Below are 14,966 nucleotides of genomic sequence, written 5' to 3'. Positions count from 1 at the left end.
AACAAAAATAAATTCCACAGCGCATAGAATACAGTACATGCATTCTAATAATATATCAGGAAATATACATTATTTATTTCCAATCTACATATTGCTCTATAAGAGAAAATAAATAGACATTTCTATTGCATCAGCCATCGATAGCAGTTCGCGCAAGTGCGGTCGCTGGTTTGGCAATGATTGACAGTAAATTATAGCCAATAGAAACTGAGTACCAATGCAGTGACTATCCTGTCAAACCAATAGTGGCAGTGTAAATGCGGGAACACTGCATTTCACTTTGATTGTGCCAGCGTGGGGTGTCAGTGCGAGCGGTGACAGAAATAAAATAAAGATACACTTTGTGAGTATGGGAAATGTTTAATTGATAGGAGTACAGTTAATGGTGCCTGTCATTGTTAAAATGGTTAAAACAGCGGATTTATGTCTAATATACCTACTTAATTCGTTCGAATGTCGCGTATAGCTGACGTTTTCATGAATGACTTGAGAAAGGAGAATGGCAATTATTCATACACCGTTGGATTATGCCTTACTATGGTATTAACTAGCTGGGTTTAAAGTTATTCCCATTAGCTAACTCTATTTAGCTAGTTACCTATATGGGCTGGCTAGCTAGCTAACCATTAAGAACGAATGTATTGCTAGTCAACGAATTTGCAAAGGGAGACGTGGAATGACTCAATGTAACCGCCTCATTTTAGCATCGGTCAGGGCAGGTTACAATTGCAGGATGAGCTTGCTGTAAAAAAAAAAATAAACAAGACCGTGCGGGCTGTCGTTAACTCGGTTGTCAGGACCGGTACGAAGCTCAAACACTCGGCGGCGTTTTGTCTTCTCCCTACATTTTTCAGCATTAGCTTTGCCCACGACTGGCTGGTATGAACTATACAACCCGACGCTACGTTAAGGTTTAGTATTGTCAATCATCGCCAATGAGACAGCTTTCGAAGCATATGGCCCTTTCATCGTCAATAAGTAATCATTCAATTAAAAAAAGATAAACATACTGCAGCAGTTTTGCACAGGTCAATATGGATGCCTCCATCTGACGAAACTTCCGCTATACACTTCTCGACTTAAAGCCGGTGTACACTACAAGATTTTGGCCACGATTTAGCTGTCCCAGACACTTGAGATCGAAGACAAAATACCGATGTAGTTGGCGGCCGTCATTGACAGTCTTTTAATGTAATCGAGTCCAATACGCAATCTGAGGGCTATGGTTCTCGTCTTTGAGCAGTCAGACGTCCCTATATTTTAAACAGGTTTAATGTTATTTATTTGTGTAATATATTTTTAAAGTCTTACTGAACGTTTAAGGTTGCTTTGAGCGACAGTTTGTAGCTGCGTCCAATCGAATCACGTCATTATTTCGCGGGAGGGCGTGGCTTCGACCATGTGAAAAATCTTGTAGTATGTGACCACCAGCGGTGCCACAGCGTTTAGTGTGCGCACCGCTATGTTGGCCACACACACAAAAACTACTGGAAAGACGGTCGTTTAATGTAAGAGGCTTAGCGATGTTAGGATTTTGAAAGTCATGTAGTGTCCACCAGTCTTTACACACAGGTGTTAGGAGCATGTAAGATAGCTAATTAGCACAGTTGGTCACCTCTTGGCTTCCATCTGTTTTCTCTAAACAAGCACTGTAACATGGATGGCATTATGGGAATCAATTTAACCTTTTTTTTTTATTTTATAATTTTATTTCTGGCTGATATGAAAGAGAAGGTCCTTATGCTTTGGGGCTCTGAACAGAACTCCCCCATACAGAAGAGTATTTCATCCAATTACTCTTATATGTAATGGAACTGAGAGTCATGATCAAGGGCTAGACCAGTACATGCCATTGGCTGTTAACCCCCAGAGGAGACACATGGAAGGTAATTTACACAGTGGAGTTTCCTGGATTATCAAGGATTCCACCTCAGGAAATAGGACCTCTGTTACCTTTTAATTAAGCTGTGACATAGGCTATATGTCCACACATGACTTGGTTTTACTTTAAAGTAAGGGCTAGCTAAGTAATCAAGTAATCTTTGAAAGTTTAAGATTGACTGGCAAATGTAAATTAGAATTACTGTATACAGCAAAATGAAAATCCTACCTCAGAGGAGGTTCAGGAAGTTGCTTTAAAGGTAGTCATACAAAGAGTGTTGTGTTCATGTGGGATCTTCTCCTGCCTTCCAGCCAGGCCTGCTATGAAGCTTCAACATTGGTGAAGATAATGGGTCTAAGGCCTAGACAGACCCTGGGGCCAAACTTGTCATAAACATGCTGCATATGCCTATCCAAGGATGTGGAAGGCAGCTGCAATTAGTGTTTTATAGGTCCAGTCAGGGATGTGCTCTAAAGTAAACATGGTTTTCACATGAATTTGGTTGAAGCTGATATTCAGTTTTCCCCCAAAAAAAGAAGCAAAACCCATGTTTCCATTTGCTTGCTATTCCAGTGGAAGCAAGGACACATAATAATTTAATTGCAACTTTAGTTTGTTACCTACAGTATTCGGGCCTGCCTACCCATACCTTCTCCCTCACCGGCATTTCATGTGTTTGTTCCTAACTGTTTTTGAACTGTTTGTGTGATCGTCAGTCCTTTCAGAATGGACTCTTTGCTGCCTGCTGCTCAGATCCGTGAGAAGTTCATCGACTTCTTCCGTTGCCATGAACACCAGTATGTCCATTCATCCGCCACCATACCTTTGGATGACCCCACACTGCTCTTCGCTAATGCTGGCATGAACCAGGTACGCAGCAATACTGTCCCTTCCCCCATACTTCTCCCCTGGCATGAACCAGGTACGCAGCAATACTATGCCTTCCCCATACTTCTCCCCTGGCATGAACCAGGTACGCAGCAATACTGTCCCTTCCCCCATACTTCTCCCCTGGCATGAACCAGGTATGCAGCAATACTGTCCCTTCCCCATACTTCTCCCCTGGCATGAACCAGGTATGCAGCAATACTATCCCTTTCCCCATACTTCTCCCCTGCAGTTATGTAGAGAGTGTGGCTCTATTGGCTAATTAAAGCCTCAACTCAGTGGATGTGTCTTAGCACAGTGGAATAATACCCTCTGGAAGTGTATTGTTCTTAAAAAGATGTCTCCTGAACTCATACATTCTGTCCATATTTGAAGCTTTTAGAATAGAATAGACTGACGTATACTCATCCCAATTGAACGCTATCTTTCTTACCCATCCTCTCTCTTTGTCCACCTATCCAACCTCCCCTTCCAGTTCAAACCTATCTTCCTGAACACCATTGATCCGTCCCACCCCATGGCCAGACTCAAGCGTGCAGCTAACACACAGAAGTGCATCCGCGCTGGGGGCAAGCACAATGACCTGGATGATGTGGGCAAGGATGTGTACCACCACACCTTCTTTGAGATGCTGGGCTCCTGGTCCTTCGGAGACTACTTTAAAGTAAGTCATGGAGACCGGATGTTAGATACGGTAGTAGTCATCTCATCTGTAATGACGTTGCAACATTTTAACAAGTCTCTCAAGATAGTGTTTGCGTGTTGGGAAGATTAATTGATTATATATCTCTTATTTCCTTTCCTGCTGACTCCTCTCCCTGCAGCACCTTGCTTGTACGATGGCCCTGGAGCTGCTGACTAAGGAATTTGGGATTCCCATCGAGCGTCTGTACGTAACCTACTTCGGTGGTCATGAAGAAGCTGGGCTGGATCCAGATCTGGAGTGTAAACAGATATGGCTGGACCTCGGGTAAGTGAGTTTCAGGAGTAGGAAATTCTTGGCAGATCGAATAAGGCCATTATATATCCAAATCTACCTGAATGATAGAAATAGGCTGCACTCTTTCTATTCTTGTTATTGTGGTCAGTAACACTGTGTTGGGTGATAATTCTCTCAGGGTACTGTTCCCTTTTCGAACCTCTAGACGCCACTTTGCTGGTTACAAAAACAGTCTTGTGAGAACAGTCATGTTCTCGCTCTGTGCTCGTGTTCCCTCCCAACCTGCTCCTACTGTAACCTCTCTCTTCTGAGTCTCACCTGGGAAGGATTTATTAGTTGGATTCCATTGCAAAACGTTTCGTAATGTGCAATGGAAACCATTTAGCGTTTACTTTAGGAACCAAATTGAAGCAAACGGTACCAAAATGGGAGGGACCTTACATGAATTTATCCAATAGAACCTTTCGTTTTTGTTGAAAAATATTTTTTAAGGGAATATGACTAATGAATACACCCCTGTTTTACCTGTGTCTCCTCCCTGGGTGACAGAATGGACGAGGCTCGTATTATACCCGGCAGCATGAAGGATAACTTCTGGGAGATGGGGGACACAGGTCCTTGTGGGCCCTGCAGTGAGATCCATTTTGACCGCATCGGGGGGAGAGATGCAGCCCACCTGGTCAATATGGACGACCCCAATGTGCTGGAGATTTGGAACCTGGTGTTCATCCAGTACAACAGGTAATTAATTTATAAATAGCTGTAAAATATGTGACCGACCGACTGACTTGATTGGGTCATGTAGCAAAATTTGAATGGTGTTTTTTACATTGGATAAAAGTAGACTCAGAGCTAGAAAATGGTATATCACACACTATAGTTGAGGAACAATGGGAAAGTAATTCTGTTTTGAAAGTTGATAAACTTGTTACTTTACTTTTGAGAAAATTGTCCTTGAATGTTTTGGTTCACCTACTGGAGAGCTCTTTGTCTACACCTATTTAGCAACATTCCAGCTTAAGCCTCACCAATCTCTTTAAGGATTCACTTGTGAGTCCATGTGCTAAACAGTGAGTACTGTAGTGTACAACCAAAGATTTCAAGACTAAACACTGGTTTATACTACATCTATCGACACATCTGTCTGTATACAGTTGTCGCAGTGACATCATGAACATTCTATTGTCATCCAACTACAAACTTGTCGTTATGAAAAAGTATAAACATCAAAACGACAGTCTACATGACATCAGCAGCCTGGTGGTCCAAAATAGCTTAACTGGTGTATTTTAAAGCCAATAAACCCATCTGTTTAAAAAGGAATTTAGTGTACAGTGAATTTGGGAAAGTATTCAGACCACTTGACTTTTTCCACATTTTGTTTAATTACAGCCTTATTCTAAAATGGATTAAATAAATAAAAACATCTCAAATCTACACACACCATAATAAAAAAGTGAACCGGTTTTTAGATTTGTTTTGCAAATTTGTTAAAATAACATACCTTCTTTACTAACATGTTCAGGCCCTCTGCTATGAGACTCAAAATTGAGCTCTGGTGCATCCTGTTTCCATTGATTATCCTTGATGTTTCTACAACTTGATTGGAGTCAACCTGTGGTAAATTCAATTGATTGGACTTAATTTGAAAAGGCACACACCTGTCTATATAAAGGTCCCTTTGTTGACCGTGCATGTCAGAGCAAAAACCAAGCCACGAGGTTTGATGAATTGTCCGTAGAGCTTCGAGACAGGATTGTGTAGAGGCACATATCTGGGGAAGGGTACTAAAAAATATCTGCAGCATTGAAGGTCCCCAAGAACATAGTGGCTTCCGTTATTTTTAAATGGAATAAGTTTGGAACCACCAAGACCCTTCCTAGAGCTGGCCGCCCGTCCAAACTGAGCAATCAGGGGAGAAGGGCCTTGGTCTGGGAGGTGGCCTAGAGCCCGATGGTCACTCTGACAGAGCTCCAGAGTTCCTCTGTGGAAATGGGAGAACCTTCCAGAAGGATATCCATCTCCGTAGCACTCCAATCAGGCCTTTATGGTAGAGTGGACAGACAGAAGCCACTCCTCAGCGGCAGGGAGTGGTAGACTAGTCAGGATCGAGGGAAAGATGAATGGAGCAAAGAACAGAGAGATCCTGGATGAAAACCTGCTCCAGAGCACTCAGGACTTCGGACTGGGATGAAGGTTCATCTTCCAACAGGACAACGACCCGAAGCACACAGCCAAGGCAACGCAGGAGTGGCTTCGGGACTCTGAATGTCCTTGAGTGGCCCAGCCAGATCCCGGACTTGAACCCGATCGAACATCTCTGGAGAGACCTGAAAATAGCTGTGCAGCGACACTCCCCATCCAACCTGTCAAAGCTTGAGAAGAATGGGAGTAACTCCCTAAATACAGGTGTGCCAAGATTGTGCCAAAGAACACTCAAGGTTATAATCGCAGCCAAAGGTTCTTCAACAAAGTACTGAGTGAAGGGTCTGAATACTTATGTAAATGTAATGTTTTAGATTTTTATACACTTGAAAAATTATAACAACCTGTTTTCACTTCGTCATTATGGGGAGTTGTGTGGAGATTGAGGGAATTATTTTTAATAAAAAATACATTTTAGAATAAGGCTGTAACGTAACAAAATGTGGAAGTTACTGGGTCTGAATACTTTCCGAATGCACTGTATGTCAATCTAGCAAACCAGGCAACTTTCTGAACAATATATTTGGTAGTTTCTAGCTTGTAAGCTAGCTAGTAACGTTAAGTTAGTTGACTAGCCAGTTCTAATAATGACCATATCCTATAGCTGACAACGTCTTAACTTTACAGGAAAATGAACTCCCAACTAGAGGTCGACCGATTATGATTTTTCAACGCCGATAACGATTAGTGGAGGACAAAAAAAGCCGATACCGATTAATTGGCCTATATATACAGTACACACACACACACACACACATTTTTGTAATAATGACAATTGCAACAATACTGAATGAACACTTATTTTAACTTAGTATAATGCATATTATAGGTGTTAAGGTGATTCCCCAGGTTGGTATTTTTTTTATTTAGCTGTTGCTGTCCCCATTCTTTCATCTTTATCACAAATAAGTCACCTTGCTTTCCCTGGTGCCAATTCCATGTAATAGTCCCACACTGGTGCTCTGCCTTTCTCTGCCATCTGTAAAACACACACACATACAGCTCTGAAGTGACAATGATACTGAAGAGTCTGCTTAGGAGACATACTCTCAACTGTTTGAATAAAAATAGATAAAGTTACCTGTGATGCATGTTGAAAACAAAAACTGTAATTTCTATATGCAGAAAATCCTATTTTAATAATGGGCATGGTAAGAATTGACTACCTTCTAGCAAAATCTGAAAAGCGGTTCCTTCATTCAGGATATTTTTAGATTCACTTAAAATAAGGTCTGTTTCGTGTAGGCTTACACCACCTTGCTAATTTTATAACTGTGTAGATATCCATAGGACAAGGTAACTCTGATCAATATTGACTAAATATAAGCAATTGTTTTTGTGGAGTGGAATTATGAAAATATGTTGACAAATGTTACCTTATCCTCGTGAGATTTACACGGATATCAAAACGCCGAGGCGGTTTAAGTATGCACGATACACAGACCTTATTTGAAGTAGATCAAGACATTCTCTATGGAAGACATGAAAGGTAAAATAACGAAGGAACCCCTTTCAAGTTCAGCCGCAAGTTATTACAGGATTTATAACGCGTCGACTACTTATCTCTAAACCATATACCTTTGACTATTACGAGCCTGCTGCTGCCTACCACCCCTCAGCCAGACTGCTCTATCAAATCATAGACTTAACTATAATAAACACACAGAAATACGAGCCTTGGGTCAAATCCGGAAACTATCACCTCGAAAACAAAACGTTTATTCCGTTCCGTATTTTATCTAACGGATGGCATCCATGAGTTTAAATATTCCAGTTACATTGCACAACCTTCAATGTTATGTCATAATTATGTAAAATTCTGGCAAATTAGTTCGCAATGAGCCAGGCTGCCCAAAGTGTTGCATTTACCCTGACTCTGCGTGCAATGAAAGCAAGAGGTGACACAATTTCCCCTGGTTAATATTGCCTGCTAACCTGGATTTCTTTTAGCTAAATATGCAGATTTAAAATATATACTTGTGTATTGATTTTAAGAAAGGCATTGATGTTTATGGTTAAGTACACATTGGAATAACGACAGTCGTTTGATTGTTTTTTATAAGGTACGTTTAATACTAGCTAGCAACTTACCTTGGCTTACTGTATTCGCGTAAAATCTGTCGTTCTGCCCCTGAACAAGGCAGATAGCCCACCGTTCCTAGGCCGTCATTGAAAATAAGAATTTGTTCTTAACTGACTTGCCTAGTTAAATAAAGGTGGATTTATTTTTATTTTTTTTAAATCGGCTCCCCCAAAAAATGATTTCCGATTTTTATGAAAACTCGGTCGACCTCTACTCACCCAACGATCATTATTTACAAGTTCATTTGTAAGCTAATTACACAAAATAGCTTACGGTTGAGAGTGTGACAAAATAAAAGCAGGTCATTCTCCCTGAGAATAAAAAAAAAACCTTTTGACACTCGTTGGCCTAACGTTATATCCTAATTTGACTTTGGTGCAGGTCGTTCTTTTTTTGTCCCATGCACAGGATACAGAAGCTGTAAACCGTACAGTGAAATGGTTACTTGCATAGTGGAGTCTTTATGGTTGAGACATGTAGCTAGCTAAACAATGAACCATAATCCAAACTTTATGAATCTACAGGTAGCTTAAAATTAGGCTATAACTAGCAATACGAATAATATTACTACATAGATCATAGACGTAATGTTAGCTAGCGAGCAGCCAGCTAACATTAGCTATCTAGCTAACAGTACGCTTTAACTTGAAATTAAAACAACTTTTGACAAAATGAGAAGCATAATATATCAAAATGTAGCTAGACTCTCTTACCTGTATACATGGATGTACGCGTCTCCCTCTCTGTCACAGATTCCATGGTTGCCCTTAGTTTGAAGATGTAATCCCGAGACAGGTGTTTTTTTTCCCCAAGGCAAAACCAACTAGGCATCGAATTTTACAATTGTATTCGTATTTAAGATGGCACATTTTTTTAGGCACATGAAAGTTCCCATGTTCCAGAAGGCATTTCTGCCATACATTTTGATGAATCTTTTTACGTTCAAATGTATGTCCTGTAAAGTAGTGACACGCCTAGTTTTCTGAAACAAATAAGAATATTGTGTTTAATTCAAGTCCTGTGTAATGCACATGTGCGTAGATGAAGGATCTGGCTGAACCTGTTCCTCCCCCACCAGGGAGTCTGAGACAGAGCTGAAGCCCCTACCTAAGAAGAGCATTGATACAGGCATGGGTCTGGAGCGTCTGGTCTCTGTGCTGCAGAATAAGATGTCCAACTACGACACAGACCTTTTCATCCCCTACTTCCAGGCCATCCAGAAGGCAAGCACCACTACCAAACACTATTTACCATTACTCTCTGGGTGCTCTGAATGACCTGTCTGACAGTACCATTGTGGTTGTTCTGAACAGGGTACAGGAGCCAGGGACTACACAGGAAAGGTTGGTGTTGAGGACGTAGATGGCATTGACATGGCCTACCGTGTCCTGGCTGACCATGCCCGCACCATCACCATCGCCCTCTCTGACGGGGGCAGGCCAGACAACACAGGAAGAGGGTGAGTCCTTTTAACTGTCTGGCTGACTCTTTGGCCTATGTTTGTGTGAACATCAATCTCTTAATGTGCACATTTTAACCTTCTCCCTCTGTGTGTTCAGATATGTGTTGAGGAGGATCCTGCGTCGTGCTGTGAGGTACTCTCACGAGAAGCTGGGTGCTCAAAAAGGCTTCTTTGCTACCCTAGTTGACGTGGTGGTAGAGTCCCTGGTAAGAACATCATCCCACTTCATGTTATTCACCATCTCTCCTTCTGTCTTCGTCCTTTCCTGTTTTACTCTGCTGTCTCCTTGAAGGTGGAAAAATCTTTCATTCTGGCCTTGAGCAAGGCAGTTAACTCCCAACAACAACTGCTCCCAGGGCGGTTGACGGTGATTTAGAGCAGCAACCCGCACCAACCTAATTGGGTTGGGTTAAATGGGTTGGGTTAAATGTGGAAGATGCATTTCAGTTGTGCATCTGACTAGGTATCCCCTTTCCCTCTCCAGGGCGATGCCTTCCCTGAGTTGAAGAAAGACCCAGACATGGTAAAGGACATCATCAACGAGGAAGAGGAGCAGTTCCTCAAGACACTCAGCAGGGGGCGAAAGATCCTGGACAGAAAGATCCAGAGTCTGGGAGACAGCAAGACCATCCCTGGTACTGAAGGGCTACATTAGCAAATTGGATTAATTAGAAACATTTACCTTGTTGTCAAAACAAAATGCTCTTTTAAAACCCTTTTTCTCTTCTCTCCTTGTGAAGGTGACACCGCCTGGTTGCTGTATGACACATACGGTTTCCCCCTGGATCTCACTGCCCTAATTGCTGAAGAGAGGGGGATGATGGTGGATGTTGCTGCTTTTGAGGAGGAGAAGAAGGCTGCCCAGGTGAGAGTAGAGAAATGGTGACCAGTAGAAAAGATGGAGCCTTGGATTGGCATGGAGTTGATGTGGATTTTTGAATTTGCCTGTGGAGGTGGGAAATGTACTGCTTTGTGAATGTCTACAGACATGAATGCTTTCCTCTGTCAGCATTTCTCAGTCAGTATTGCACTGTAAGTGACAAGTGCCTTGTTCTGCTTATTAGATAAATAAATATTTACAATACATTACAGCTCCATTACTTGCAGTGTTAAAGTTCCATTCCATGTTGAGTGAAGGGCCAAATCAATTCAATAAGGTCATATGATATCAGAAAGCCAAATGGCATGTTTAGCCCTATCTAAATAATGAGTATGATGTTTCCACATAATGAATGACTGATTCATCATTGGTGTAAAGTTAGTTGAACGTTTATTCAATGTAAATAGAACGGGGATTGGGCTGTCTCATCCATGTCCCTCCCATTCAGGTTAAGTCCCAGGGGAAGGGCTCTGGGGATGAGGACCACATCATGCTGGACATCTATGCCATCGAGGACCTTCGCAACAAAGGCATCGCTGCTACTGACGACGTACTCAAGTACAGCTACAGTGCTGACGACAGTGGCAAATATGGTGAGACATGCAAATAAAATCAGCTCAGTTTTATTAACCAACTCAGAAAGATGGTTTGCTTGGTATTTATTCAAATCGCTTTCTTGCTTGTCTGTTTTAATCCCTGTATATTTCTCTGTGGTTGTCCCAGTGTTTGAGCAGGCTGTGAGCACGGTGCTGGCTCTGAGGAGGGAGCGTGCCTTTGTGGATGAGGTGACAACAGGGCAGGAGTGTGGGGTTCTGCTGGACAAGACTTCGTTCTATGCGGAGCAGGGAGGACAAAGCTTCGACGAGGGCTACATGCTGAGGGAGGACGACTCTGTAGATGATGTAAGGACCTACAGAGAGGACAGACCGGCCAGTTGTAAAAGCCATATTAGACATGAATGTTGGCAGCAGGTAGCCTAGCGGTTAAGAGCGTTAAGGCCAGTAGGTGGAAGGTCGCTGGTTCAAATCCCCACTCGGTGGAATGTCTGTCAACGTGCCCTTGAGCAAGGCACTTAATCCTAATTGCTCCTCTATGTCCCTCTGCTCAATGACTGTAATGTAATTCTCTGTCTCCCTCTCACACCACATCCCTTCCTCAGAGGATGGAGTTCACAGTGAAGAACACTCAAGTTCGGGGTGGATACGTGCTGCATGTAGGAACGGTTTACGGCACTCTGAAGGTTGGAGATAACGTCATTCTGCATGTGGATGAGGTAATGCATCACTCAAAAGTACATTTTAATGACTCAATTTCATGATATTTTCTTAACTGCCTTGATATTGAAAAGTTATTACATCTCTACTTGTCCAAACCCCCCTCCTCCCCAGGCTCGTCGTAGGCCCATCATGAGTAACCACACTGCCACCCACATCCTGAACTTTGCCCTGAGGGAGGTCCTGGGAGAGGCTGACCAGCGTGGCTCCCTGGTGGCTCCTGACCGCCTGCGCTTTGACTTCACCGCCAAAGGTGCTCTGAGCACAGAAGAGGTGCGACGCACAGAGGAGATTGCCTGCACAATGATCCGCGATGCAAAGGTGAGAGGTCATAGGTCACTGAAAGTATGAGTAGGGGGTATGTTAATTTCTGTTTGATCAAGTGTTGTTTTTACACAGCTCTTTGGTTGCTGGTGTTATTGATCTAGGGCCTGTTGTCTATTGTTCTATTTGAGTATTCCTTGACTGTTTCCTTGCCTTATTGCACCATAAAATTCTGTATCGTCTCCTGTTTTCTTTTATACACTGCCACCCCAAGGCTCTTGTCATCCTTTTCTCCTCCTCACAGAATGCACTGTTTTCAAGCGTGTATTACCAAGTCACGACATCAGCTCCTTCTGTCTCTCTACAGCCTGTCTATGCCATGGATACCCCCCTGGCAGCAGCTAAAGCCATCCAGGGTCTGCGTGCTGTGTTTGATGAGACCTACCCTGACCCGGTGCGCGTGGTGTCCATTGGCACCCCCGTGGCTGACCTTCTGGCTGACCCCAGCAGCACTGCCGGCTCCTGCACCTCCATCGAGTTCTGCGGAGGAACGTGAGTACACAGCTCCCCTTGCCGTTGCTTTACATAATTATACCTCAGGATTCAGAAATACAGAGATGTTGTTTGAGAATTTACTGTGAGACTGTTGCTCGGTTGTATTCTGTACATTCTATCTGTAACTTCAGGCACTTGCGGAACTCTGGCCATGCTGCACCTTTTGTCATCGTGTCAGAGGAGGCCATCGCCAAGGGAATCCGCCGTATCGTCGCAGTGACAGGAGCAGAAGCACAGAAGGTGAGAGGACAGAAAGGTTCCCAACCATTAGTGGATGCTTGACATTCATGTTCTACATTATACTACAGGTTCTTAGTCAAATCACTGGGTGATGATGGTATAGGTATCACTCTTTCATAACCGCTATTTACTCAACGGTAACTGACTAACTTGAATCCCGTCCCCACCCTGCTCTGTTCAGGCACACAGGAAAGCAGATGCTCTGAGACAGTCTCTGTCTGCTCTGGGGGACAAGGTGAAGATTCAGACCGCCCCCAATAAAGACGTGCAGAAGGAAATCGCTGACATGACAGAGGTGAGGGCTGTCGCAGAACATCCAGCCCTTAATGAGCCGTGTCCGTCTGTGTGTTTACTTACTATGTCTCTGTTCTGTGTTGCAGTTTCTGGGCATGGCAGTGATTTCCCAGTGGCAGAAGGATAAGATGAGGGAAGCCCTGAAGGGCTTGAAGAAGACCATGGATGACCTGGACCGCGCCAGCAAGGCTGATGTCCAGAAAAGGGTACGAGAGAGGGTCCAGACATGGGGGTTTAGGGGGGGGGGGCGCATGGGGGTTTAGGGGGGTTGGTGGAGATTTCTTTTTTTTTTAGGTATACTACATTTCATAGAAACTGATATACTATGTAGGCTGTGTAGTTGGGGAGTATGCAGGTCATTCTATATGAATGGTGATTTCCTCATGTTCTCTGGTTCAGCTGGTCTTTAATTGCTATATTCTCTCTGCCTCTCCTCCCCCAGGTTCTTGAAAAGACCAAGGAGATGATTGACAGCAGCCCTAACCAGCTGCTGGTAGTCATGGAGATGGAAAGCGGAGCCTCTGCCAAGGTAACAGCATCATTTTCTCTCCTCTACAGCCAACCCTACCACTCTGGAGAATTACAACACACCACGGCACAGATTATCCCTAAATTCAAATCAGACATTTTTCTAATTCCACTTCTATTTTCTAACCCTTTCGCTGTGTGTTTTTGTGTCCCAGGCTCTGAATGAGTCTCTGAAGCTGCTGAAGACCCAGTCCCCCCAGACTGCTGCTATGCTATTCACCGTAGACAACGATGCTGGAAAGATCATCTGTTTATGCCAGGTGCCCCAGGTAAGCCATGTGCTCAACCTGTGTGTTTACATCCATTCACAGATTAGCTCCTTATGTGTGCTTAATGCAATGACCTTACATTTTTGTTGGGACAGTATCTTATCTGTTGACTTTCTCCTCTACCAGGATGTGGCCAACCGGGGTCTGAAGGCCAGTGAATGGGTGCAGGAGCTCTGCCCTCTGATGGATGGCAAAGGTGGTGGCAAGGATATGTCTGCCCAGGCAACTGGCAGGAACACACACTGCATAGAGGAGGCTTTGCAGATGGCCAACCAGTTTGCCCAACTTAAACTGAGTGAAAACAAATAGAGAGGAGGCTGGGGTGTGGTGAATGATTATGGGGAAAGATCCCTCGATCCAAACCCACTGGAATGTTCCAGCTCTGTTCTCTGTGACTCTGAACTGGACGTTCCAGAAAATTGTATAGAAACATTCACCCATCCAAAGGTTAGAAAGGGAAGCGGATACAAGAGCCACCTTTCTCTGAAAGATGCATCTGCAATTTTAAGGAGGATAACATGGTTTTGATCCATGCACAATTTGATGGCTCCCTGCAAGATCTGTGGTCAAAGGATTAGGTGATCAAATGATTGATAGGTGTACGAAGATGCTACCCCCAACGTATCCTACCTGATCTGTCCTGAGGTAGATAGTATTAGTCCTCCTTCCATCCTCCTCCCACTTTAACTAATGATGAAAATACTTAACGTTAAACTGCTTCAGTTCATTGCTTGTTTCTCTCTATTTCATTGGCCTCCACTTCCCCTCCCGGACTGTGGGGAGATGTGTTCTCTGCAGACTGTCTTTCCTGCCAGTTGTAATGTACATTCACAACAGCAACGGTGGCACCTGTCAGCGCCACCAGCTGTGTAACAGTTTTATTGTCTGTCATCTCAATATTAATGTAGTCAATTAATAATGAATTTAAATAAATGGGTGACATGACATCGTCAATTCTGTGAAATGCATGTTATTGCCACTTATGAACGTCACAATGCATTCATGAATTCCATGTTGTGGAAGAAAAATACTGATAACACTTGATTTCTTAATTTCTCCTCCTACTAGTATTTAAATCTGTATTCTCCTGTAGTTCATAGGTGATGATCAGATGACCTATTTATCTGGTCAGTCTGATGCTAGGTAACGATGTCCAGCGCTAGTACAGGGGCTGACGTGTTGTAAGTGCTCTTACTGCCCCA

The 14,966-nt window shown here is 43.3% G+C and overlaps 1 protein-coding gene across 1 annotated transcript; it reads left to right on the top strand.

Annotated features, from left to right (window-relative positions):
• The first annotated feature begins 190 nt into the window (after positions 1 to 190).
• Positions 191 to 14,718, top strand: aars1 (alanyl-tRNA synthetase 1). The gene is made up of 21 exons (XM_035790960.2): positions 191 to 343; positions 2,599 to 2,752; positions 3,246 to 3,434; positions 3,595 to 3,740; positions 4,260 to 4,451; positions 9,077 to 9,221; positions 9,312 to 9,457; positions 9,558 to 9,666; positions 9,945 to 10,095; positions 10,201 to 10,325; positions 10,789 to 10,933; positions 11,064 to 11,242; positions 11,500 to 11,613; positions 11,729 to 11,935; positions 12,246 to 12,430; positions 12,565 to 12,673; positions 12,855 to 12,968; positions 13,054 to 13,173; positions 13,410 to 13,496; positions 13,651 to 13,764; positions 13,891 to 14,718. Exons 2-21 carry the CDS (start codon positions 2,609 to 2,611, stop codon positions 14,071 to 14,073), a joined length of 2,904 nt encoding a protein of 967 aa, XP_035646853.1. The 5' UTR covers positions 191 to 343; positions 2,599 to 2,608; the 3' UTR covers positions 14,074 to 14,718.
• Positions 14,719 to 14,966: the final 248 nt, after the last annotated feature.

This window comes from Oncorhynchus keta, chromosome 17 (assembly GCF_023373465.1).
Source record: "Oncorhynchus keta strain PuntledgeMale-10-30-2019 chromosome 17, Oket_V2, whole genome shotgun sequence".
Taxonomy (NCBI): Eukaryota; Metazoa; Chordata; class Actinopteri; order Salmoniformes; family Salmonidae; genus Oncorhynchus; species Oncorhynchus keta.
The sequence above is the reverse complement of the archived record's forward strand: the minus strand, read 5'-3'. Positions and strand labels throughout refer to the sequence as shown.

Coding starts and splice junctions, on each gene's coding strand:
- aars1 (XM_035790960.2), top strand. CDS start 2,609: ATGGACTCTTTGCTGCCTGCTGCTCAGATCCGTGAGAAGTTCATCGAC. Junction 9,667..9,944: donor ACGTGGTGGTAGAGTCCCTG/GTAAGAACATCA, acceptor TTCCCTCTCCAG/GGCGATGCCTTCCCTGAGTT. Junction 10,096..10,200: donor AGACAGCAAGACCATCCCTG/GTACTGAAGGGC, acceptor CTCCTTGTGAAG/GTGACACCGCCTGGTTGCTG.